At 54.5% G+C, this 22,668-nt stretch overlaps 1 protein-coding gene across 3 annotated transcripts in view; it reads left to right on the forward strand.

Annotated features, from left to right (window-relative positions):
• Positions 1-22,668, forward strand: part of PTPRN2 (protein tyrosine phosphatase receptor type N2) — a 419,465-nt gene that overhangs the window by 169,665 nt on the left and 227,132 nt on the right. For all 3 annotated transcript variants that reach the window (XM_074315027.2, XM_088799758.1, XM_074315029.2), the window contains exons 7-10: positions 3,008-3,247; positions 4,485-4,525; positions 7,153-7,535; positions 18,614-18,700. In XM_074315027.2, the coding sequence (XP_074171128.2) occupies positions 3,008-3,247; positions 4,485-4,525; positions 7,153-7,535; positions 18,614-18,700 (751 nt within the window). The remainder of the gene's footprint in view (positions 1-3,007; positions 3,248-4,484; positions 4,526-7,152; positions 7,536-18,613; positions 18,701-22,668) is intronic.

Here is a 22,668-nt window from a genome sequence, read left to right on the forward strand (position 1 = left end):
GTTTTCTTTCAGGAAGTTGATGTATATCACGTTTTGGAAAATACTTCTCTTTCTCCACTGACATGCCTTGGAATTGAATTGAAGCGCCTCTGTTGAGAAGAATGTACTTAGAATCGTTATCAGACCACGTCGTGGACAATGCTGATGAACTTTAAGAGCGTGGCCCTAGCCGCCCTCTTCTCTGGTTCCGTGTAGTTTACACCCACTCGTGTTTATAAACCCTGCACTGGTCTTGTTAAGTTGTTCTCTTTCAGGGGAATTAATGGGAGAGAACAGATGGTCTTTTCCATGTACCCACTTATTTACCCTTTCAGGAGCTTTTCCACACTTCCTGTGACTCTGAACTGGTGTCATTTCTCTTCAGCCTACAGACCTCTTAGGACTCCTGGTGACAGGTTGTTCTTGTTCTTTCTTTATAATATGAAAATGTCTTTCATTCTCTTGTTTGAAAGATGTGTTCACTGGAGTTAAACATTTTTTCTCAACACTTCAAATATGTGATTCATATTTATTTTATCAAATATATAATTATATGTAGTGCACCAAATATGTCATTCTTACAAGACATTTGCTTTGCCTTGTAGCCTCTATTTCTCTTAAGAAATCAGCCACCACTTGGCCATTTTGCTGAGCTGGCTGCTGTTCAGTTCCCGTCTTTACCTTCAGTCTCAGCGTCCTCACGATGAGACGCCATGGCGTGGCTCTCTCTGCATTTATTCTTCTTGGGCTTCCCTGAGTTTCTAGGTTGATGTCCTTCACCGGTTTGGGGAATTTGTGTTTTTTTTTATCCCCTTGGCTCTCCTTTCCTCTTGGACTCCAGTTACAGTGCGTCATGTTGGGATTGTCCTGCAGTGACTGAAGTTCTCTTCAGTCTTTTTCAATCCTTCCCACAGTGTCCTCCAATAATAGTAACTCCTGTTATCTGTCTTCAGATCACTAAGCCTCCCTTTTCGCCTTTGTTCCCGGAAGCAGTTAATTTCGTAGAGGACGCTTTTGCTTCGAATCCTATCAGGCCCTTCCTCTGAAGACATGACCTTTTTGGTTTTCCAGGAAATGCCATCGGGGCTCAGTGGGAACCCCAGTGGCCTCCACACAGATGCCCCCTCCCTCTGCTCAGTCTCCGCCTTGAGCAGTCGCCCTGCGTGTGGGCAGTATCCCAGGGACCAGGGGACCTGCACACAGACATCGGGGGCACCCCTCTGCACAGCCCCCCGCTCAGTGCCCCATCCCCCAACTCCAGTCACCCTCCCCCATCCCCAGTCCTGGCCGCTGACCCCCCAGCTCCGGGGACTGCCCTGCTCTCCTCCTGTGGTGGTCGGAACGTGCCCCGGATGGGACGCTGGCGAGTATGGGCTCCTCCCGCACCTGCCTTTCTCATGGCTCAGCTCAGCCTGCGTTTCAGGCTCTGAAAGCCGTTGCCACCTTTGGTCCATTTTATGGCCGTACGTCATGGCGGACAAACCTGTCACTTCACCTACTCTGTGTCCTGAGTGCACAGAAGGAGCTCTCGCTGCAAACAGGGCAGGCGAAGTCTCACGAGAACAGAGGCATGCGGACCCCTTCTCTCCACCACCACTGTGTCTCCCACTTCTCCCCAGAGCCCCTCTTGGGCGCAGCCCCCGGGACTCACCTCACCATCGTCTACTTCTGTACAGTTGTTTATTTTTGTTTATTTGTTGACAATGAAGGTGCATTACTTTTATATTCGGAGTAATTGCTCAAAATACCACCTACCACTTAGGAGAAATGCCTGCAGGGACCCACTCCCCCCATAGGAAATATTTCTATTATAATTTCTATGATTATGAAAGCAATGCACTTTGTGGTCAAATGAATAAACGAACAAAACGCGAATACACACACTGCAGAAGGACCGATGTGGAGCCGGCGTCCATGTCGGAATGTGGCCGCGACCTCCCACCCTGTGGGCCCCATGCAGTCTTTGTCCATAAGGTTCGGAGGGGGTAGGTAGGCGTGGGGGGGGTCTGTGCAGGGTACAGGGGATGGGGTCTCCCCGGAAAGATGAGAAGGACGAGGACTTCCCTGCCACTTGCAAACACAGCTGGTATTTCAGGAGTCTTTTTGGAAATGGCTTGCCCTCCCCTTGTTTGACGTTCCCATGTCCTGTCTGCATCATCCAGTTGACAGCTGGAGCCCTCCTTGCAAAGGCTGGGGAGCTGGGGGAGCACGAGGGAGACCGTCACCTGCAGGGGGGCTGCTCCTCTCCCCCTGCCATTCTGGCCCCAACACAGAAGCACACTGTCCTTTGGACCCCCCAAAACTATGATTTCTATACTCTATTACCTGCGTTCCGGCAGAGGCCTGATGGGGGGCTTTGTAACTGAACCCGTGTCTCATTGTTTCAAGGGGCAAATGTGTTCTGAGTTTCACGTTGACGTACTAATCAACCCTCAGACACTATATGTGTGTAATTGGGGCTGCACGTGTCGCATAAATGACACGTCGGCCACGGTGGCCAGAGAGTGCACACGACGCTTGTCTCTGCCAGCTGCAGGCAGGAAGGAGTGGTGGAAAGGGTGCCGGCTGTTGTCGTGTGGTGTTGGGGCGCCAGGCTGGGTGCTGCATCCACCCTTCAGGAACATCTCCTTTTCCCGCGTGAGAGGGAAGGGGCTCATCGTTCCTCCGTAGGCTACAGGCTGCGATGAAACGGCTTAATGTCTCTTTTCCTGGCAGAAGCAGGTTGTTGTATCAGGGGTCCTACTTTCCATGCTCCTAATCAGGTCAATTAGTTTGTGGATAGTTCTCTGTGAGTCCCACTTCCATCTTAACGTCTTAAAGACACTGAACTACGGTGATGGTGGAAGGGCACGTGTGATTCAAGTTCAACAGACATAACAAACAGGTTCTGAACACCTGCCTGTGCCTGTCGTTCGTCGGTGGGAAGGTGGCCTTGCAGGGATGGATCCGCCTGGTACAGGCGCCCTCACTTCCTTTGGACACATCAGTACGCCATTTATTTGCTTTTGCTTCTGTATGTGCCCCCCAGAATCGCCCACCCCAAGTCTCCTGAAGGACCTGAGAAAGCACCAGGTTCATGTGGAGAGACTGAGCCCCCTGGACCTTGACCAGATGGCCCGCGTGATCGCAGACGCCGTGCACGGGGTGGGTGAAGAAGGGGCGTGGGAAGGCCCTGGCAGAGGTGCCGGAGGAAACACGGGAGAGCCGGCAGGCAGCTCGGAAGAACAGCTATCCAAGCACAGCGACCAGGGCAGAGACGGCCTGCGAGGTGAGACGCCCTTTCTACTGTGGGTGGACGGGCCTGCGATGGACGAGGCCACAGAGCCGTGGGGACCCGGGCTTGCCAAGCTGCAATGTGTCCTTTCTGCCCGTAGGTGGGATTTGTGTTAATGATTTTTATCTGTTTGAACTTTTGCCTCTAAGAGCTTTCTTAACTGGCTAAGCCGACCAGAGCAATTATGTCGAAAGGGAAACTGTTCTCTGTGAGGAGGTGGGGTTCCACTGCACTGAGGTTCAGAGGTGGGAAACAAACAGGACTGATGGGAAGTGTTTGTGTGTGGATTGTGCAAGTGAATATAGTCAAATGTTCGACTAATAAAGTGAAAGGGGTTCATTTGAGTGTCTGCCTGAGGCTCACATCCCCTCTGAGGCTGCTCCAGGGAGAAAGCATAGAGTCCCCGACTCCCGCAACACGCACGCACGCACGGGACCCACGGCGGGCTCAGGCTTCCCTGATGACTGGCCTTCTCTCTGACTGACTGCTTCTCAGAGTCGTTGGAAATACACTAAAGCATCTCAGTGCCTTGCACACAGTAGGCACACATAGAAGAAAACGTGTGGCAAAACACAAGTGAAAGGTGCATGTCTCCTTCTGTGGGTTGGGACAAAGAAAGGCTTGCTTGGAAACTGGAAGCGTGGCTTGCCTGGCAATGGGATGCAGGAGAAGATACCAGACTCCAGCAGGGCCAGGCGCTGGTAGGCAGTCACAGCTGAAAGGATGGCTGCCCGCACTGGGGCGGGGGCTCTGGAAGGTTCTGCGGTGCGGTCGTTCGGGCTTCAGGCATGCAGGATGAGTTTGGTACATTGGGCGTTGCCGGGAGGATACTGACTTGGAGAAATGACCACCACAGAACAGTAGCCCAAGTCAGTAAGTTCTGAAGACACCTGACGTGGCGTGGTTTGGGTTAGACGCTTCACTTTTTTGTGACTCATCTGCCCCTGGCACAGTGGGTTTTCCTGGCTGTGCGCTAACACTGAGAATGACGGGTACATACATGGAACTGGTAATGTCATTTACCGCTGCTTCACTTGCCTCGTTTAGCCGGCAAGTCCCCGCCTCCCGTGAAGTTTACAGAGCACTTTGCTACAAGCAGAACAGGCCTCCTTCCCAGTAGAGGTCAGGCCAACACCGTAAGACGTAGACACTCACGCGGCTGCTTGCGAGCTGCGACACCTTGCGATGATAACTCCCTACGAGGATTGTGATAACGTTCTGTCTTTCACAGATAGCGGGGTGCAAGACGACGATGGCAGAGGTTCTGAAGAGGTAAGATGGACGCCTCTGCAGGTTTGCTTCACGTTAAGCCCAGAACTGTCTGGGTCGTCTTTCTGTTCATGGCTTGGGAACATTTATGAAATACAAAGGCTTTTGGCTTTTTTATTTTCTAGGAAAGGATAGAAAAATGCTCATAATCCCAAAATTAGAAAGGTATAAAGAGTGTATACAAAATTGTGAATATTTATATACATGCCAGTATCTATTTTCAGATTTTATAGTAATCTTTATCCATTGTAGAAATATGAAAAATATGGTTAATACAAAGAAGAAAATTGCTGTCCCTTAGACTGTCCCCACCTAGGGATAAGAGGTAACATACAGGATGCATCGCAGGCATGCTCTAATACTGCCACTGTCCTGTGTTTGCTGGTGTCCGGGGTTCATGTCACAGGGACGCTCATTGGCTCAAGGTCGTCAGGCCTGCGCTGTGCAGAAAGGTGGTCCCTACCCACATGACTACTTGAACTGTAATTTAAATTTATTAAAATGAGGTAAATAAAAAGTTCGGTTTCCAAGCTGGACTGGCCACATTTCAAGTGTGCCTTGGGCGTGTGTGGTTAGGTGGTGCGAACACAGAACCTTCCCGTCACTGCAGATGCTCTGTCATGCAGCGCTGGTCCAGGACGCCGTGAAAGATGCAGATAACACCCCGTCTCTGGGCACGTTGTGGGTTTTTCCCACTGAAGGACCTTTGCTCATTTATAATCTTAGGGATGCAGAAAGTCATTTCATAAGCAGTGACAATGACATTATGTGGTTTTACGAAACTATTTTTGTGGTGTGGAAAAAAAGACCTTTGGTTAGTGCTTCTCTTGTCAGTTAGTCTTAGTGGTTTTTGGTTCAACGCCTGCGAGCAAGCAGAGGAAAAAAAAACATCAGCAATTCTTTTAAATGTCCATCAGAAATGGTGGGCTATCCTGTGTGAGCAGAGGAGGGAGACATGGGGTCTAAGGACAGTGTCCTCGTTTATGAAGAGGTGGGAAAGCGAGGACCCATGGCCAAGCGGCCGGGCCCAGGCTGAAGGTCTCCAGAGAGCAGACAAGTCTGCCTGCTTCCAGAACCGCCCCCGGGAGGACCCAGGGCTTCTACTCCACACTGTTTCGTTCACTGAGTAGAATTCTAATTCATTGTCCGTCACTCGGGGTACATTCTGAAGCAGTTTTCTCCAGAAGGGTATTAGAGTATTGTATTTTCTTGTTGTTTAATAACATCTGTATTTCCTCCTCACACAAAGCACCGTTTAAGTGAGAATGTCATTCTTGTTCCTTCAAAAGCCTGAGGACGTTTCCCATCCCTATTTGGTAACTGAAATGCTATGTACTGTTGTCATTCAGGACACAAATTTGAGCAACTATTTTCATCAAAGCATTTTCTTTAAATACTCCAAAGCACAAACGAAAAAGTTATAAATACTTTTCAGTCAAGAAGGGAATAATTACTTCCTTTATAGTCCTTCCTTAATTTCCTACCTAAATGTGTTTTGGTAAAGTGAGTTGCAGAGTAAATCCAGTTTTCCTGTTTCTATCTGTTATAACGTTGGCGATGTAATTTGATGGTTACAAAGGATGGGAAGCACTGGCCTTCACTGTGCTGGAAGGGGTCCCTGGCCTGCTCTGCTCCCTCCCATGAGCGGTAGGGGCGACAGTCTCTTTCCTTACAGAGCCGCGCTGGTGTCTGAGGGCAGCCCGGGGGGGGGGGGGGGGGGCCGTCTTCAACGTCAGTTAGACCCGAGTTCAAATCCCGGATCTGCCAGTCACTACCTCTGTGATCCCCTACACATGACTAACCTCTCAGGGCCCAGGGAATACAGGGTAGAGACAAAAGCTGGTTCTCTACTCCTGGGTGGGGCAATAGGGAAATGGACGGTTTACACCCGGCCTTGCGCACAGGGCTTGCCAGGGAATCAGCGCTGTCGTCAGAGTTGTAAGCTGACATTCATCAGTCAGAATGTCATTTAAGTGGTTCTGAGGACACTTGTCCAAGAAACGGGGATCAGGGAGGGGCAAGCCTTCGCATGGGAGGGCCAAAGTTCCCCTAGATGGCGTTCAGAGGCAGTTTCATGTCCCTGTGACTACTCACTCCGGGTGCTTCGGTTTCCCTGTGGAAAGGGGGAGGGGCTGACAGTTCCTGAGTTGGTCTTATCATGAGGACTCTGAGTTCATGCGTGGAAGGCATCAGTGCAAAGCCTTCAGCCGTGTGAGGGCTCAGAAAATGCCACTTATTGTTGTGACTAATTGTTGGTTGTTTCTAGAGGGGCAGGAGGGGGCCTCGGAGTCACATGGGCTGTATTTAGAGACTGACACTGACTATCCAGATTCAGATTCTTCAGGAAGGGCTGTGTGTATGTGTGTGCATGTATGTGTGCACCTGCACGTGCTGCTTGCACGAAGGAACGTTAGTAAGGGGTCCTGATACGCGGGCTCCATCGGGCGGAAATCTGCGCACCTCGACGTGGTCCTAAATGCAGGCAGGAAAAGCTTGGCCTTCATCACCCTTCATTTCGCATTGCCTGTTACTGTCCCATATGGATGACTTTGTCACACGGGGCCTTTTCATTGTGTAAGTCGACAGTCTTTCCCCCAGATGTCATCTCATGAGAGTTTCCGTTGTACTAGGTCAACCGTCTGAGCCCTGAACTCGGTGGCCTCCTGCAGGATCCCGGGTCTCGACTCTTGCCTGGAGTCCCACCTCTTGCAGAGTCCTTCAAAACGGAGAGCAAGAAATCGGAGGAGCCCGAGGTCTCCTTGTCGTCAGAGGAGGAGGGAGCTGGAGTGGAAAACGTGAAGAGTCACACGTACTCCAAAGACATGCTGGAGAGGCCGCCACACTCGCAGCCCTGGGGCAACGGGTTTGGGGAGCCCCAGCACTGGGTTCCAGGGCCCTTGCAAGAGGACCAGCCGCTCGAAGCAGCAGCTCAGGGACGGCCGGGTGACAGCCTGAGACTGGAGGCCAAGTCTTCCGCGGAGGAGGAGTACGGCTACATCGTGACAGAAAACGAGTGAGTAGGACATCAGTCGGGATGTCATTTACGTGGTTCTGAGGACACTTGTCCAGGAAACGGGGATCAGGGTGGGGCAAGCCTTGGCATGGGAGGGCCAAAGAGCTCGCCTTTGTGCTTGGTGCCCAGGACCCTGGTGCCTTGCTGGAGTGGGGGTGCTTCCGTTGTTGCCTGTCTTCAGTGGGGAGATGCTCACGCATCCTGGTACCTCACGTGTGGGAGGGCAGCCAGGGGCCAGCCCGTCCCTGTCACCCTGCGCTTTGGACCTCGAGGCCTGAGCTTGAGGGCCATTCCCGATAAAATAAACCCGCCAGAAGCCTTCCATCTTTGGTCGTGGCCTCACCACCTGCTGGTCACACCACAGGGCACGTTGAAGCCATGGGTCTTCAGGTGGGGCCGGCGGGGCGCTGGGGGAAGCAGAGCCTGGGCTGCCTCTGCTGGACGCTGGCCTCTGGCCCGTGAGCTCCAGGAGCTGTCCCCAGCAGTGTAGTCCAGATACCAGGGTCTGAGTCCTCGTGCTTCAGAGGGCAGAGCCGGCCTCACAGCAACAGCGTGCGCTGTCCTCGTTTCCTGAGTGTGACGAGGGACTGAATGCAAACGTCAGTAGTCAGCAGGTGACAAGGGGTCAGCCCCATTTTTCAGGTCATTTCACTAATGAATCCAAACTTTGATGCTATGCTTTGTGAAATGTTGTATTATCGTCAAGTAATGAAAGGCGTTTCAAGGCAAAAACACATCAGTCTGGCAACACACACACGAGTGTGCACATGTGTAAAACCTGGTTTTGCTTTCTGGTGTCCGTGTGTCCCAGTGCTTCTGTGCTAGTTCAGAAGCCGGTCATGTGATCACTGTCGTGGGAGGGGCAGCATCGGGGTGCTGCTCTCCTGCTGGTTCGGCACGTGCGCCCTATGCTCATGCCCACCAGCGTGTGTGCACTGCTGCCACACTGCACGCAGCAGATGTCATCAGCGAGAAGCAGTGGCATGCCACCACGGCACCACACGTTTCCCTGAGACCAAACCACAGACCACATATCAAAGCAGATTGAAGCGTAAGACTTCAGCTGCAGAGCTGTTCTCACCGGTGTGTTTAGAGACACGCTCACAGCGCATGCTTCTGCTGACCCCAAAGCGGCGTGTCCGTTTTCACAGGGTCTGTTTGGTTCCGACGCCCCCGGTGTCTGACCCCTTGGCCTGGACAGTCCGCTCTGTCCTCGTCTCCTTCTCTCAGAATGAGCAGCTCCTAGTAGGTGCTGAGCCCGTGGAGACGTACAAACGGGAAGGGGACCGGCATGTGCTTTGAGGGCACAGCCCTGTGACAGCCAAGGTCAGGCGGGGACGCAGACGTCATCACAGCCTGTTAACCTACTCTATGCATCAAATACCCGTGTTCTGAGTTTTCCCTCCTTGGAAACCTCACTGTGCTGTGTGTGTGTGTGTGTGTGTGTGTGTGTGTGTGTGTACTGTGTGCACGTGTCTATGTGCTTACGTGTACTGTGTGCATGTGTGTGCTCTGCGTGGCATGTGTATGGGTATATGTGAGCACCAGTGGGACGTCCACGGCACAGCTGGTCTGCGACCCTTTCCTCCCACCAGGACATCCGTGTCCTCGTGTCCTGATCCCCGAGGGCGCGGTCCCGGCATGAGGTGATGCCAGCCATGTGCCCCAAACTCCTTGTTCAGGGTCCTGGGGTTGAGCTGCAGCGCAGAGGAGAAGGGGCCCCTGGGGTCACCGTGGACAGCTGAGGACGGTGCATTTGTTTGGGGCCTTTCGAGCAGGACAGTCCGTCTGCTGGTCTCTGCATCAGGGTGGACGTGGAGGGAATGACAGCTCGGGGCGGTCAGCACGTCTGACCGGGAGACCGCGATCCTACCGGTGTTTCCTCCTGCTCCACCTGACTTCTGAGGCGCAAGGGCAGCCGTAGCGGGAGGCGATTCTCGTTGCGTTCAGTGTTTTCCTGCAGAGCTTTCCTGGCCCATTCCTTTGGGACATGAGCATACACGCCCACTGGCCTGGGTCAGAGGAAAACCGTTGTCTCATCTTGGCTGACTTCGCTTTCCTTTGGTGCCTCAATAGGTGAAAGACACATGGTGCTGCTCATTCAGCTTGTGCCAGTGATTCTTAGTGTGTCGCCCGGTCGGATGTGCTAGGAGGTTACACCTTCTTCCATCCCCAGACAGAGATTGAGGTTTCCGCCTCTGGTATCAAATTCACTGGTACTTTGGGATTCTCAGGGGCAAGATTTCACCAGATTTCGGCTTAAGTCTTACTAGATCAGCTATTGACAAACATCTGTTTCCATTCTTTTAAAAACGAGGACTTGTGTATATTTGGCTGTCCCATACAAAGGAGAAGGAATGGGACTCACAACTCAGTGTTCTCACTGACACACGTGCTCCCCACGGGCGTTTCGAGGGGAGAGTGATGGGGCTTTGTCGCCGCCATTCCCGCGCTTACATTTCCCGACGGGCTGGATGTAGCTTAATCCTTCGCCGTTTGCATTTTCATCCTCTTTTTACAAACTAGACGGATTATTCAAGACTGGATGGAGGGCAGGACGGCCATCCCCAGTTCTCTAAGGACAGTTTTAAAATTATTTCAAGTGAGGCTGATGGGAAGAGATCACGGGATGGAGGGGGAGTTTGAAGCAGAAGGGGCTTTTCACCTCTCAGCAGAGAAGAAACTCCTCTTACATCTGACGAGTAAATGCTTCAGAGACACGGGCTATCCTGCTCACCACGTGCCTCCCTTCACAAAACTGAGTCCTCGTGTTTGGGCCATGTTCCTGGAGAAGGGTCATAGGAGACGTCGAGGGTGACCTTGGAGAGTAAACCTGGCCATGAGCATGTGCAGGCTGAGGGCAGCTGTGGGCGGTTGTCAGTTTGATTTTGGAGACACACAGTCTGTTGGAGAAGCTTGTAGCCACCCCTCGGGACGAGGCTGTGGACGAGGGTCCCTGTAGCCCAGCTGGCTCTCAGGGAAGCACCTGGCACTCGCGCAGCATGGTCACGCATAGGTCTCCATCCGGTCCTGGCAGCTTCCGTGGGATGACGACCACACACGGAGCCCACCATCAGGGCGGGAGCCCCCAGCGCCATGGGGCTCGGGCAGGGGCATATCCCCTGGCGTGGTCCCCTCATCTCAGCGGCAGTGGTGGTGGTGCCCACCTTCAGGGGCTGTTGGGGATAGTGAACGTGACCCAGGATGAGCAGTGGCTGGAACGCAGTGGACGTCGAGTGAACAAAGAGCATCAGCCCGCTGGCCGCCAGCAGAGTGGATGCAGGAGGACACAGCCCCACCTGAAAGAGGAGTAGATAGCTTCCGCTCGGAGGAGGGGGTCAGAGCAGCGTGACCTCAGTGTGGTCACCCAGGAAGCAGATGCCGACAGGAGGGATGGGGCCTGGGCCGTCGGCCCGGAGCTGCTCTGACGCCTGTCAAATTCCAAACACAGCTGGTTTACTTTTACATTTCCCGCTGTCAGGTTTTTCTTACCAGGAAGATTTCTTTCACGTGGGATAAGCCAATCAGGGAAGTTACAATGTCCTAATTACTGTGGTTACGAGTCCCACCCGGCTTCCAAGCAGGTGTGTTAGGCACACATTTCCCGCAGCACCTCCCCTGTGGGAGTCAGTCAAGTTGTCTGATCAGAGAGATGCCACCTAGACATCACACACGGTCCGTCCTTCATCCACAGGTGAATTATAGGGCTCGGGGGTCAAAAGTCTGGAAGAACGTTCGGAAGTCAGGTTCTCCACTTGCCGAGGCCTCGGGGAAAGGGTGTCAGGTCCCTGCGTTCATCCTCGGGCAAGACTGGCCTCGCCTGGGGGCAAACAACCATCCTCGTCCCTCAAGTACTTCCTGTCCATCACCTAGAGCGTGAGAGGAGTTTGTGCAGGGCCTTCGGGAGCAGGCCGCCCACTGGCTCCTGTTCTCCTGACCTGTGAGCCGCTGTGCTCGGCAGTGACCATCCGGCTCCTCTTGGGAGCCAGTGAGGTGAAGAGGAAGGGGTCCCAGCCGACAGCCAGTGCTCCCTGATCCGGGTTCTCCCACTGCCTGTCCCAGAGCCCCCCGGCTGCACACACAGCCCCCAGCTGCCTGCAGAGCCTCTGGCTTGTCAGGCCAGCTCTTACATCACCTCCCGCAACCTGTGGTCTGCGGGCAGTGCCGCCCATGCCGTGCCTCTGGGAGCACCTCCATGCCCCTCACCTCTTAGACACACAGAAGAAGCTTGACATTCCCCAGGGTGGGACAGAGTGGTGGTCTCCATGCCCCCGGTGCCTGCTGCCACCGCCCTCAGGCCTCACGTCCCCTGTCCAGCTGTCAGAGTCTGTCCACGCCCTCTCCCCTCCCTGCCTCTCCGTGTGCTGCCTCAGCCTCTCTTGCCCTGGTCACTGCGGGGCCTCTCCCTGCGTCATCCTTCTTCAGTCGTTAAGCATGTTGCACCAAAGAGAGAGAATGCCCCATTGTCTGCATCTGACTGTCACCCTCTGCCCTTGGTCCCTGTGGTGACGCCCACTGTCTGCACCATGGAGACCAAGCCTTCAGGTGACCCCGGGCCTATGGGCTCTGCAGGCACCTGCACCGCGCGTTTCCTCTCTGGTGCTGGGCCAAGCCCGCCTGCCTTCTGCTTCCGGAATGTACAGGAGGCTGCGTGTGCCCCTGCCAGCGCACGCCACCCCTCTCTCCCTCGTCCTGGGCGCTGCCCTCTCCCGCAGCCTCCAGCGGATTTCCTGCCTGTTCAGTTCCGTATTTTTCCTGAGGCAATGGACTTGGTTTTTGCTCTTTCTTATGCAAATTTTGAACATTCCCAAAAGCAAGATAACCCAGGCCCAACCACCCGACAACCTGTCTCATCCACACCGTCTACTCCTACCTGTCAGCTACTTTGGAACAAATCCCAGTTGTATTGTCTGAAAAACATTTCACGAACTATCTCTAAAATATAAGGATTCTTTCCTTTTAACGTTCCCTCATGCCTAAAAAGTAACAGAGAGTCTCAACATCAAGTGTCCAGTCTGTTCTGACATCAACGTCAGAACTCGTTTTCTGACGCGGGCTGACCGAACTTGTCGGCTCACTTTCCTCTCCTTTGTTGAGGTCCCAGTGACGTGTTGGAATCAATGTCTGTTATTGGCTTGAAATCTAGATCTGGAGGATATTTACCCTTGTCTGACTTGTAACTACAGTGGTAAAAAGAAGTGAGAAAAATACCATAAAAGCTCAGATACGGTGGGATGAAAACAGTTTCAGTGTCTCTGACCCAGTGGCTTCCACGTTAGCTGGCCATGTCTAGCCACGAGGAAGACACCAGAAGGACGGTGCTCTGCCAGAATGGGGCCCCTTAAGTTCTCTGACTGTGAGCCTCCTCCTCACACGCCACCTTTGTGCTGCAGCCGAGGGTGAGGTCGGTGGTTGGGGGGCCAGGGAGGGCAGTGGGGAGGGGGAAGCATCGGAATAGCCCGCTCGTCCCACCAAGCCTGGGGCCTGGGCCGCTAACCCTCTCTGCCTCGGGCCTGTCCTCAGGTCGCCTCCTGTAGCCTCGGTGCTGAAATGTGGGACGGCCTAAGAGGGTGTGAGAGGCTGGACTTGCTTCTCTTTTCTCTGTGATGGCCTCTGATGGCAGCAAGGGGGTCGCCACAAATATCCGTATCTGTGTCCATGTCCACGTCCATCTCGGTCTCCATCTCTGTGTACCTACACCTACACCTATATCCCTGTATCACCTATCCCTACATCTCTGTCTTTCCCACGTGTATATCCACGTAGCCTCGCTTGGTATCAGGTTTCCATCATCAGTGGAGCAGGTTTTCACTTCCTTCTCAGTGAGGCTGTGAAATTCCACAGTAGAATAATCCACAGGGACCGTCACTGCCTAACAGCTACAATTGATTTTTTGCAAAGTGTCATCTGCATCACAAATTGGCCTAGACTTACGTCTGTTTGAGTTAAGCAGTTCAAATTTCACTCCTACATAGAAGGAAGTAAGGAAGAGGGAGTAAAACATGGAAAGAAGAGATTTGCTGGGCTGTCAAAACTGGAGTAAGTCTGGGAATAAAGAATAAGGCCAGAGGGAGAAGGAAAATGGAAAAACGGTGTCCTGATAGCTCATTCAGGAGGTACTGGCTTATTGGGGACGGTGACATAACAAAGGCAGAATGTTAGCGGAAGAGCTGGCTATGGATTACTGAGTTCCAGCTCAGCCTCCCTGAGTCCCGTGAAGGGGTCCATTTCAAGCTTCCGAAGACGTCACAGCCCTTACTTCAAGCTCCGTGGAGGGCAGGTGGGTGGGAAGGGAACTGTGTTGCATGGAGAACAGCCTGTGCAGGGTGTGCCTCAGGAGGAAGCATGAACTTTGGAGGAGGGGGCAGTACATGGCGAGGCCGCCGGGCCCCAGCAAGGACTTACCCTGACAGTTGTGGACGCCACTGGACGGCTCCGACAGGTGGCTGGTGGGCCAGGGGCCCTCTCTCCCAGACCCTTGTGCTGGCGTGGAGAAGGGACAGAGGCAGCCTGGCCGGTAGGTGTGTGGCCTTCAGGCCATTCCCCTCAGCTCTGGCCTCATCCTCGCTGTCTGCACCGTGGGCTGACCTGCAAAGTGTCACCTGAGCTGTGAGCTGGCCTGGACTTCAACCTAATGAGGCGGTTTCACTGCGATTCCCAGGCTGCTTTGCCAGTGGGGCTTTGGGTGAGGCTCCAGGGGACAGTGCCGCCAGGCCGTGGGGGCGGGGCGGCCCTGAGGCCGGGCATCCTCCTCTCCTTCCTGCTGCGGGCCTGGCTGAGACCTGTGCGAGCGCACTCACTCTGCGTTTGTGTACAGTACTGTCCCACTTTCTTTTTCAGATGTGCGTACACTTTTTTTTTTTTTTAAAGATTTTATTGGGGAAGGGGAACAGGACTTTATTGGGGAACAGTGTGTACTTCCAGGCCTTTTTTCCAAGTCAAGTTGTCCTTTCAGTCTTAGTTGTGGAGGGCGCAGCTCAGCTCCAGATCCAGTTGCCATTTCTAGTTGCAGGGGGCGGAGCCCACCATCCCTTGCAGGACTCGAGGAGTCGAACTGGCAACCTTGTGGTTGAGAGCCCACTGGCCCATGTGGGAATCGAACCGGCAGCCCTCAGAATTAGGAGCATGGAGCTCTAACCGCCTGAGCCACCGGGCCGGCCCCTGTGCAGACACTTTTAACAAAGGTAACTCCAGGACACTGTGTACTTACACTTGTATTCAGCTGCTGGCAAATGATGTTTTTCAGAAATTTGGAGGAATGAATATACTTATGGTGAGAAGTGGTCTCATCTTGATGTTAAAACCGATCATGGTTAGAGTGGCTTAGTTTCTTACCGGTGGACGTTTCACCTGTGCAGAGTTGGGGCTGTAACAACTCACTAGTGAGTCACTCAGCATTGTTAGCGGCTCCAGATGGATGTGCGTGCTCTCGAAGGCCGCGGGAGCTCAGACTCGGAGGGTTCAGTTTGGCTGCAGATTGTCATCGGCTCAGCAACGTTCTACGGGGACGTTGGGCTTTCTTAGGCTTCTGCAGGGAAAAAATGTGGTGCCGAATCGAAGCCAGAATTCTGAACCATCGCAGCTGCTCTGGTTTCTCTCATTTGCTCTCATCAGAAATATCTCTTCTCTGCATTGGGGACAATTTCTGTGGGTTAGCAAAAGTTTTGACTACCTGATAAGATTATTTAAATAGAATAAATGTCGTTATTTGTTACAACGATGGATAGGGATAATTAGAATAAACGGTAAATCCCATGAAAACCTCACTTTATCCATTGGTTTCAAATATCATCTCATCAGAAGAGTTTGTACCAAAGTTGACTGGTTGCATCTTGGAATCCATCAATCACTTGGTGCCCTGCCTTTGAATTTTCAAATAAACAGTGTGATGTCCACAGTCAGAACATGAAGCAGCCAAAGGGAAATGAACGGTCAACATTGAGCAGAGTCCTTATGTCCCTGTCAGGTCAGCAGGGACGTCCGCCCTGTGGACAAACAGACCCTGCTGTCACCGGGATCTTACCTGCCCACGAGGAAAGCCCAGTAACTGCTAAACAACTCAGGCGTGGAGCGGTCTGGGCACACGCTGTCCAGTTCAGTTCAGGTGTGACACAGGTCGGACACAGCGGCCACCTGGGCTCACCACCCGGGAAGCCTATGTCACAATACACGCTCAGTAACAACACTGAGGGTGGGGTTTTTCTCTGGGGAACTGACTCACAGCCTGACCTTGAGCAGTGAACTAAATTCCTCTGGTCTCCGTTCCCACTCCTAAGATGAGGTTCACAGTGGCACCTTCCTACAGGTGTGTTGGGAGCCGTACCTGGGAGAGCTTGCAGTCTTAGCGTGCTGGAGAGCGTAAGGAAAGCGTCCAGAGGTGGTGCTGCCTGGTCGTTCCGATCCTTACTTGTTTTCACTAGTGTTGTTTTAAGAGTGGCATTCCACAGCTCCTTCGTCATCGAGCATACTCAGTTTTCCTCGTTGTTCATCCATTGTCTTACCCCAGCGATGAGCTTAGGGCACCGTGGAAGTCTGTTGTGCTGCGTGTGGTGTTTGGAGCCGTCCTGGGTGCTGTCACCTCTCACGCGAGCCTCCCACTGCATGAATGGTATGGGTCATTCCTGTGCCCCTAGTTTGCGTACTCAGCAGATGCCTGGAAGCATCGTCTTTCCCAATGCTTAACCAGTGGTATTAACACGCTGCTGGGTTTCGGAATGGAGAAGCATTAGACAGGAGACACCGCCTGGCTTGTGAAATCGCTCCTGTCACCAGACAGCGGGGCCGGCAGTGAGGCGCCCGCAGCCGTCAGTACTCACACCTCCCCTCCCCTCGCAGTCCCGGGCATCCAGGTACTCAGGGTGACAGCTGTCACAGACAGACTGACGAGATTGCACATGCGGTCTCCATCCATTGATCTTCGGGATGAACTCCCTTGCTTTCTAAAGTTCAGACCATGAGATGACAGATGATGGCATGTATTTTAAAAATAAAATAGAAACAAGTGCATGCTCATTTTGAGCCCAGTCAGCACTGTCTGTCTGCTGACTTACTGAATGGAACCACTGGAGTCATGTGCCATTTGCCCCCTGCCTGCAGCCCTGACAGGAAGGGGCGGGTGCCCTCGTGTGTTTGTGTCATCAGGGCCGTCTCACTGGGCAGCACGCAGGCCCCTAACTGTGCTCAGCAACGAACATCCTCACTCTCTTCGGTGTGGTTTTAAATAATCTTGTCAAGGGGAAAGCTGTTCCATTTGTGTATAGTGGTGGTGAAGGAATGTGGGTCGGGACCCATGAGAGCCTCTGGACTCCCCACCTCATTGTATTACCCCTTTGGTCAGACATGAGAATCTGGCCGCAGACCTTGCTTGGAAGCTGGGTGATGCTTGGCGTAGGGCGAGAAGCCAGCTGCTCCAGGTTTTCTGCTTAAGGCTGCAGCAGCCCAGGGGAAGGAAACTGGCTCCGGGGGCTGGTAGTGAGGCCCCGTGTCTCAACCATCAGAGGGCAGTGGCCAGTAAGCTGCCGCTTTTACTGACTCTGCCAGGCCTGCTGTCCTCACCGCACGTCGGTCACCCCAAATCCTCTCTCGAACCTATATGAGGTGAGAAAGGAGAGGACGGTGAAAAGTAGTTCGGACGGGATCTGCAGTCCAGGGCTGCCTTTCGTCCGTCCTTCTGACCAAGCAGCCCCTCCAGTGGGCTTTCCTCCCCAGCGTGGGTGCCAAGTGGGGCCTCCTGCCGTCGTCCAGCTTGTGGCTTCCTTGTGTCTCACATGGTGGCTCACCCGCTAGTCCCGTCCGCACGCCTTACTCATGTGTCCCAGGCTGCGAGCCCTCCCCACACCCACCCAGCCACCATGAGCCATTTGGGGCCCCCTTGCACCCCTGAGTCTCCATCGTTCTTGGAGTCACAGTGATCGTGGGAGGCCACCAGAGTTCCATCTCCACGCTCCCACCCTCCGGCCAGAGCCCCCAAAACCTCCTGCCCCAGGGCCTCGGCACCTGCTCCTCACCGTCTGTCCCTGTGTCCTGATGTCCTCTTTTGCAAGGACACTGGTGATGTGGGATCAGGCCCAGCCATAACAAGCTGGTCCTACACTGATCGCCTGTGGCCACCGTTTCCTTACAAGGTCACGTTCTGAGGTTCTCAGGTTAGGACGTCAGCAGTTTGGATTTTTGGTGACATGGCTGAGCCCAGGAAAACACAGACTGTCTGCTGCCTGTGTCCCCGCAGGGACGTAAGCCCCGTGAATGTGGGCCCCGGTCTCGTTTCACTGCTGCCTCTCCTACGACAGCAGCACCAGGCTCTGCGTGGGCACAGGGGGTGACTGCATGGCCAGCTGGGGTGGAAGCCTGTGCTGGGCCACAGCTGTTCCATAAGGACGTCACCGAGTAGTGCCCTGAAGGGGTGCTGACAGGACTTCACGGGCAACGCGTGATCGCAAGGCTGAGTGCAAGGCCTCAGGATTTGCAGCCTGAACCTTGAATCACAGCGTTATTGCCGTTGCCTCTCTGTGTGGAGCTGGCCTTGCTGGGGGTCACCTGGAGATCGCATCCATTAATGAGTCACTGCTGGCGGGCCGTCCGTCTCTCTGCTAACCCTCAGACTGATATTGCAATCGCCTCTCATTGGCATATAACTCATTTTAGAAATGAACCTGTTTAAAAATGAGTTTCCTTTGTACGTTTGACTTCCCGTCCTGAGGTTTGGTTTCAGCATCTGCTTCTCTCCGTCTCCCATTTCTCCTTTCTCAGCCTGCCCTCCCCAGCCTCTCACTTTATTACGATTCTTATTGAGGCAGAGACGAGCCATTGCTGCATCATGAGCCCATCACACGTCCTAACAATTCCATTTGCACTGAATTGTTTGTCTTATTGCTGGAAAATTCAGGTGATTCATCACGTCTGGAGAAGCACCTGATGCCACTGCCCCGGGAGCCGCTCGCTGTGTGACACGAATGTGGTGGGCGGGCGGCTCTCAGGCCCCCCGGGCTGGGTGGGAGCTCCTGGGGACTGTGGCGTCTCAAGTCGTGCTGACTTCCATTTGCTCACGTTGCCCCCTCCTGTCTGCTCTCCCCCAACAGCCCCCTGAGCCCGCAGAAGGGGACGGAGCTGACGGCGGCCGTCGCACATCTCCTGCAGGTGCCGATGAGTGTCTTCGCAGACATCGCGTGAGTGTGGGCCGGGGTCTCTGGGTTTCTCGCTGGCTCCCACCAGGCTCCCTTTCGTAAATTGCTTTGCAAGGAAGAGGACTGTGGGCCTGTGGTTGGTGTTAATTATATCAGAGAGAAACTGTTCTGGAAAGAATGAAAGGAAAATTCCAGAGAGGTTTGGTAAGTTACTTAAACATAGCTGAAGTCCAAGTGTAATTATAAGAACTATGATCTGGAAGAGCGGTGCCCACGGAGGCCCTGGCTCCCTGCCCTGCTGCTCCCAGACTCAGGGAGGCTCTAGGTCAGGGGTGTCCAAACTTTTCTCAACGTTTTTCACCAAGGGCCACATGCGGTAAAATACACAAACAGCCGGGCCACTCACTCGAGGTGAAGTACGTATTGCCTCACCTGGTTTATTTAAGTAAACTAAATATATTTTTGGAATTCGCTGCGGGCCAATTAACAATGCATTGTGGGCCGCAGTTGCCCCACGGGCCGCATTTTGGACACCCCTGCTCTAGAAGTTTCCTCAGCCTGTGCCATCCCCACAGACGCGCCAGAGCCTTGGGGACGGGTGTGTCAGCACTTACCATGAGCCTGCAGTGTAGGGCCTGCCCTGTCCCGGGGCCGGAGGGGCACTGGCCTGTGGCCGGCCCAGGGTGGCTGCCGTGACGTTTCTTGGAATGTGTATAGAGCACAGAGCACCAGCACTACGTCAAGAAGACAAACGGAAACGCATCGATGCAGGAGTGGGTGGGGGTTGCCAAGCGCAGGTGTGGACGGCTGGCCACGCGAAGCCTAAGGATGGCCGCACATATGGCTCAGGACTAGACACGTGGGCCGAGCTGAACCCCCGTCCACCAGGGCGTCCACTGCGGCGCGGCCCACAGACACTCACCTGTGCTTCATACGGCAGGTGTGTATTCATCTCTGCTGTGCCCTGGCCTGGTGCTGGGAGCTGGGCGTAGGCGTGAGGGACACTGTCCTGCCTCAATCTTACCACTGAATGTGCACGTGGCTCATGTAGAGGGAGCTGGGGGCCGTGTGTGTAGGGAAGCACCTCACTGAGCCTGGGGCCCAGAAGCTTCTGGAAGAGGAGAGGTAGGGACGGTGGCAGATGTCCCACAGGGAAGTTAGGTGCCTCTGGCAGGGCACCCCAGCGCCCAGCACAGAGCGTAGCACGAATTCCCAAAGCAGTGGGAATGAGACCCCATGGCCTGCCGAGAACACGGTGACCCGGGAGCTACCTGTGCTCACCTCATGTGGGTGTGCAAACCTGGAGCCCAGGGGGGCTGTGTGGGTGGGGCGTGCTGAGCAGGAGTGGGGGGAGGAGGGCAGTTCAGGAGCCTGGACTGGGCGCTCACAGGAGATGGACGTGTCAGGCTGGCCTGGGTGCGGAGGGCTAAGTCTGCCGGATCCAGGTACCAGGGACCGGGGACCTCGTGTGAGGTGGGTGTGTGGGGAGAGGCGCCTGCCTGGGAGGTGAGGGCGAGGGCAGGACAGGTCACACCTGCATGCTCCTTCACCACAATCAGAACAGACATGGGGAGGGCTGTGTGGGGGCGTGGTGGGGGGTGGGGCATGGTGGGGGGGTGCGGGGGGGTTGGGGGGCTGTGACGGGGGGTGGGGGGCTGGCGGGAGCCCTCCGGATCGACCTCTGTCCTTCCCATTCCATCGGGCCGGCGGCTGTTACCACCGTCTTGCACTCAGGAGGGAGCTGCCCTGCAGCCAGGCGGGAAGCGGACATGTCTGTGCGCGTGGTCAGCGCCACCCCTGCAGACAGGAGGGAGGTGGAATGTGCAGGGACTCGGCTGCTGCCGTCTCCGGGCTTTATCGGTGCTGCTGAAGGAAGGTGTGAGGTTTCTCTTTCTTGTCCAAGGTCGAGACCAGACAGGGCCGTGACACCACTGAACTCCTGCCATGTCCCTTGGGCTTCCATGTCACCTCTTGTGGCCTTTCTCCCCTTCTTCCCCCATCAAGGTGACTGAGTGTTCACGAAATAACTATTCCTTCGCCCCAGCATCTCACCCAGACAAGTCCCACTGACCTTTAAGAGAGTCTCAGCAAAGTGGCGGGACAGTCCCTGCCAGGGCACTGGACTTGAGGGGCTTCGGGTGGGCGGGGCCGTCAGACTGGAGGGGCTTCAGGGGCACGCTGATTTAGGCACAGAGCTGGCTTGCGGTCCCTCTCCCCCTTCCCTTTCCTCAAGTTGGCTCCCCCTCCTGCTGTGGTCCTTCCCATGCAGACCACGTCCCATCCGTCCCATTCGTGTCTGCAGCCTGAGCAGGGGGACTTCCAGGGAGCACCTCCTGCCTCCGGAGGGGCAGGTGGAGCTTGCCAGCTGTGCGGCGGCCAGAACAGAGCTTTTGTAAACATCAGTTGCCAGTCTTCCCTGCTCAGAAAACTGGGGGCTTTCTACTTGCAAAGCTGACAGCAGTGCCGTCTCTTTAAGCCTTTGGGAATCTGGTCCACAGCTGTCCTGTGAGACAAACACCTGCTGGGTCCTTCCCTGGTGGCTGTGTCCTGGCCCCCTGCTCTTAGTCACATTGGTGTTTCACAGCTGCAGCCTGGTGCTCTTGGTGCCAAAGGCATCGCTGAAGCCCCCAGACAATGTCTGTCATCGTGTGCGCACGTGTATGGTTAGGTTGCCCCCATACAGGCTGTACATGCGTGTCCCGGGACCCAGCACACTGGGGCATTGCGTACTCGCTGGGTAGGGGCAGCCTCGGGGAGGGCACGGCTGCGTGGCCCGTTCGTGGCTCTGTCTTGACTGCACAGTCTTGGGTGTACGTTGCCCTAGGAAAGGGGGCGGCCACCATGCAAGCCGGCGCTTTCACAGGTTGCGTTTTATGGAAGTACTAGTTATGCTTAATATGTTTTGTTAATGGTTATGTAGCTGTCAAGCAAATTCCATTACTTCTTATTACATCATTAGAGACCATTAAAACGGCATTAGCATGCTGATGTAATTATGCCAGCAGACGCAGGACGACCGCAGTTATGACTTTATAATCCAATCGCGGCTGTCCATGCCCTGCTGATGGATTCTCAGTCGGGTGGGCGGTGCCAGGGGAGCTGCCCCACAGTGAGGCGGGACCGGCGCTGGCTCAGCCTGCAGCTCAGCCCCACGCAGGCCTGGAGGAGCAGAGGGCGTCCGGGAGGACAGTCTAATTCTGTGATCAATCTTCATGTGTTCTCGTGATGCAAGAAGCAGTTTAGTTCCCATCTGTGTGATTTACTGAATTGATGAAAATACAGAGTTCTTGTTTTCCAAGACAGTTACTGAAGAAGCGGCAGTGGGAATTCACAGCCCTGACACTTTTCATTAAGTCTTCTGTGCACAATGTGGGGGGGTGGGGGGGTGGCCAAGCTTAGCTCCGTCCTGTAACCGCCTCAGCAACGTCGAGGCCCCCTCCGGCCCTGCTCCTGTGCCCCACACCCTCCTCTACATGTGAGAGAATCCGTGGGAACTTGGAGGTTTCCAGATGTATGTTTCAGGTTCTTGGGGCAGAATTGTGATTGTTTCCCCCTCCTCTCGTCTCCCTGATTTGTGAGGAAATCGAAGTAGCAGGAAGGCCTTTAACCCGCTTGTTGGACCCCTCTGGTTGGCTTCGTAGCCCACATGATTACAAAGCCCCGGATAATTTGGTGTGCGTGCCAGGGCAGTGCAAATTAACAGTGGCAGAGGTTATGCTCAGGGTAAGTAAACGTGGCTCACAGCCAACAGGAGGGCCCGGTCGGCTATGGTGGCTCTCCCACTTACTTGTCCGCTGCTGCAGGCTCTGGTGCACGGGGAGGCTTTCACTTTGCTCCCACCTGGGTTCAGGATTTCCCCAGTGACGCCACCTCAGGAGGGCGGAGCCTGTTGTTCAGGAGCCCTCAGTTTCTGGAGCAGGAGCCCTGGATGTGCCCTGTCCATACACTGCAAGATCGCCACGGTCCGACTGAGTGGCACATGTGTTTCCCTAGAAACACGGAGTTTCCAG

Source organism: Rhinolophus sinicus, chromosome 8 (assembly GCF_057876585.1).
Source record: "Rhinolophus sinicus isolate RSI-liver-muscle chromosome 8, RSI-T2T, whole genome shotgun sequence".
NCBI lineage: Eukaryota > Metazoa > Chordata > Mammalia > Chiroptera > Rhinolophidae > Rhinolophus > Rhinolophus sinicus.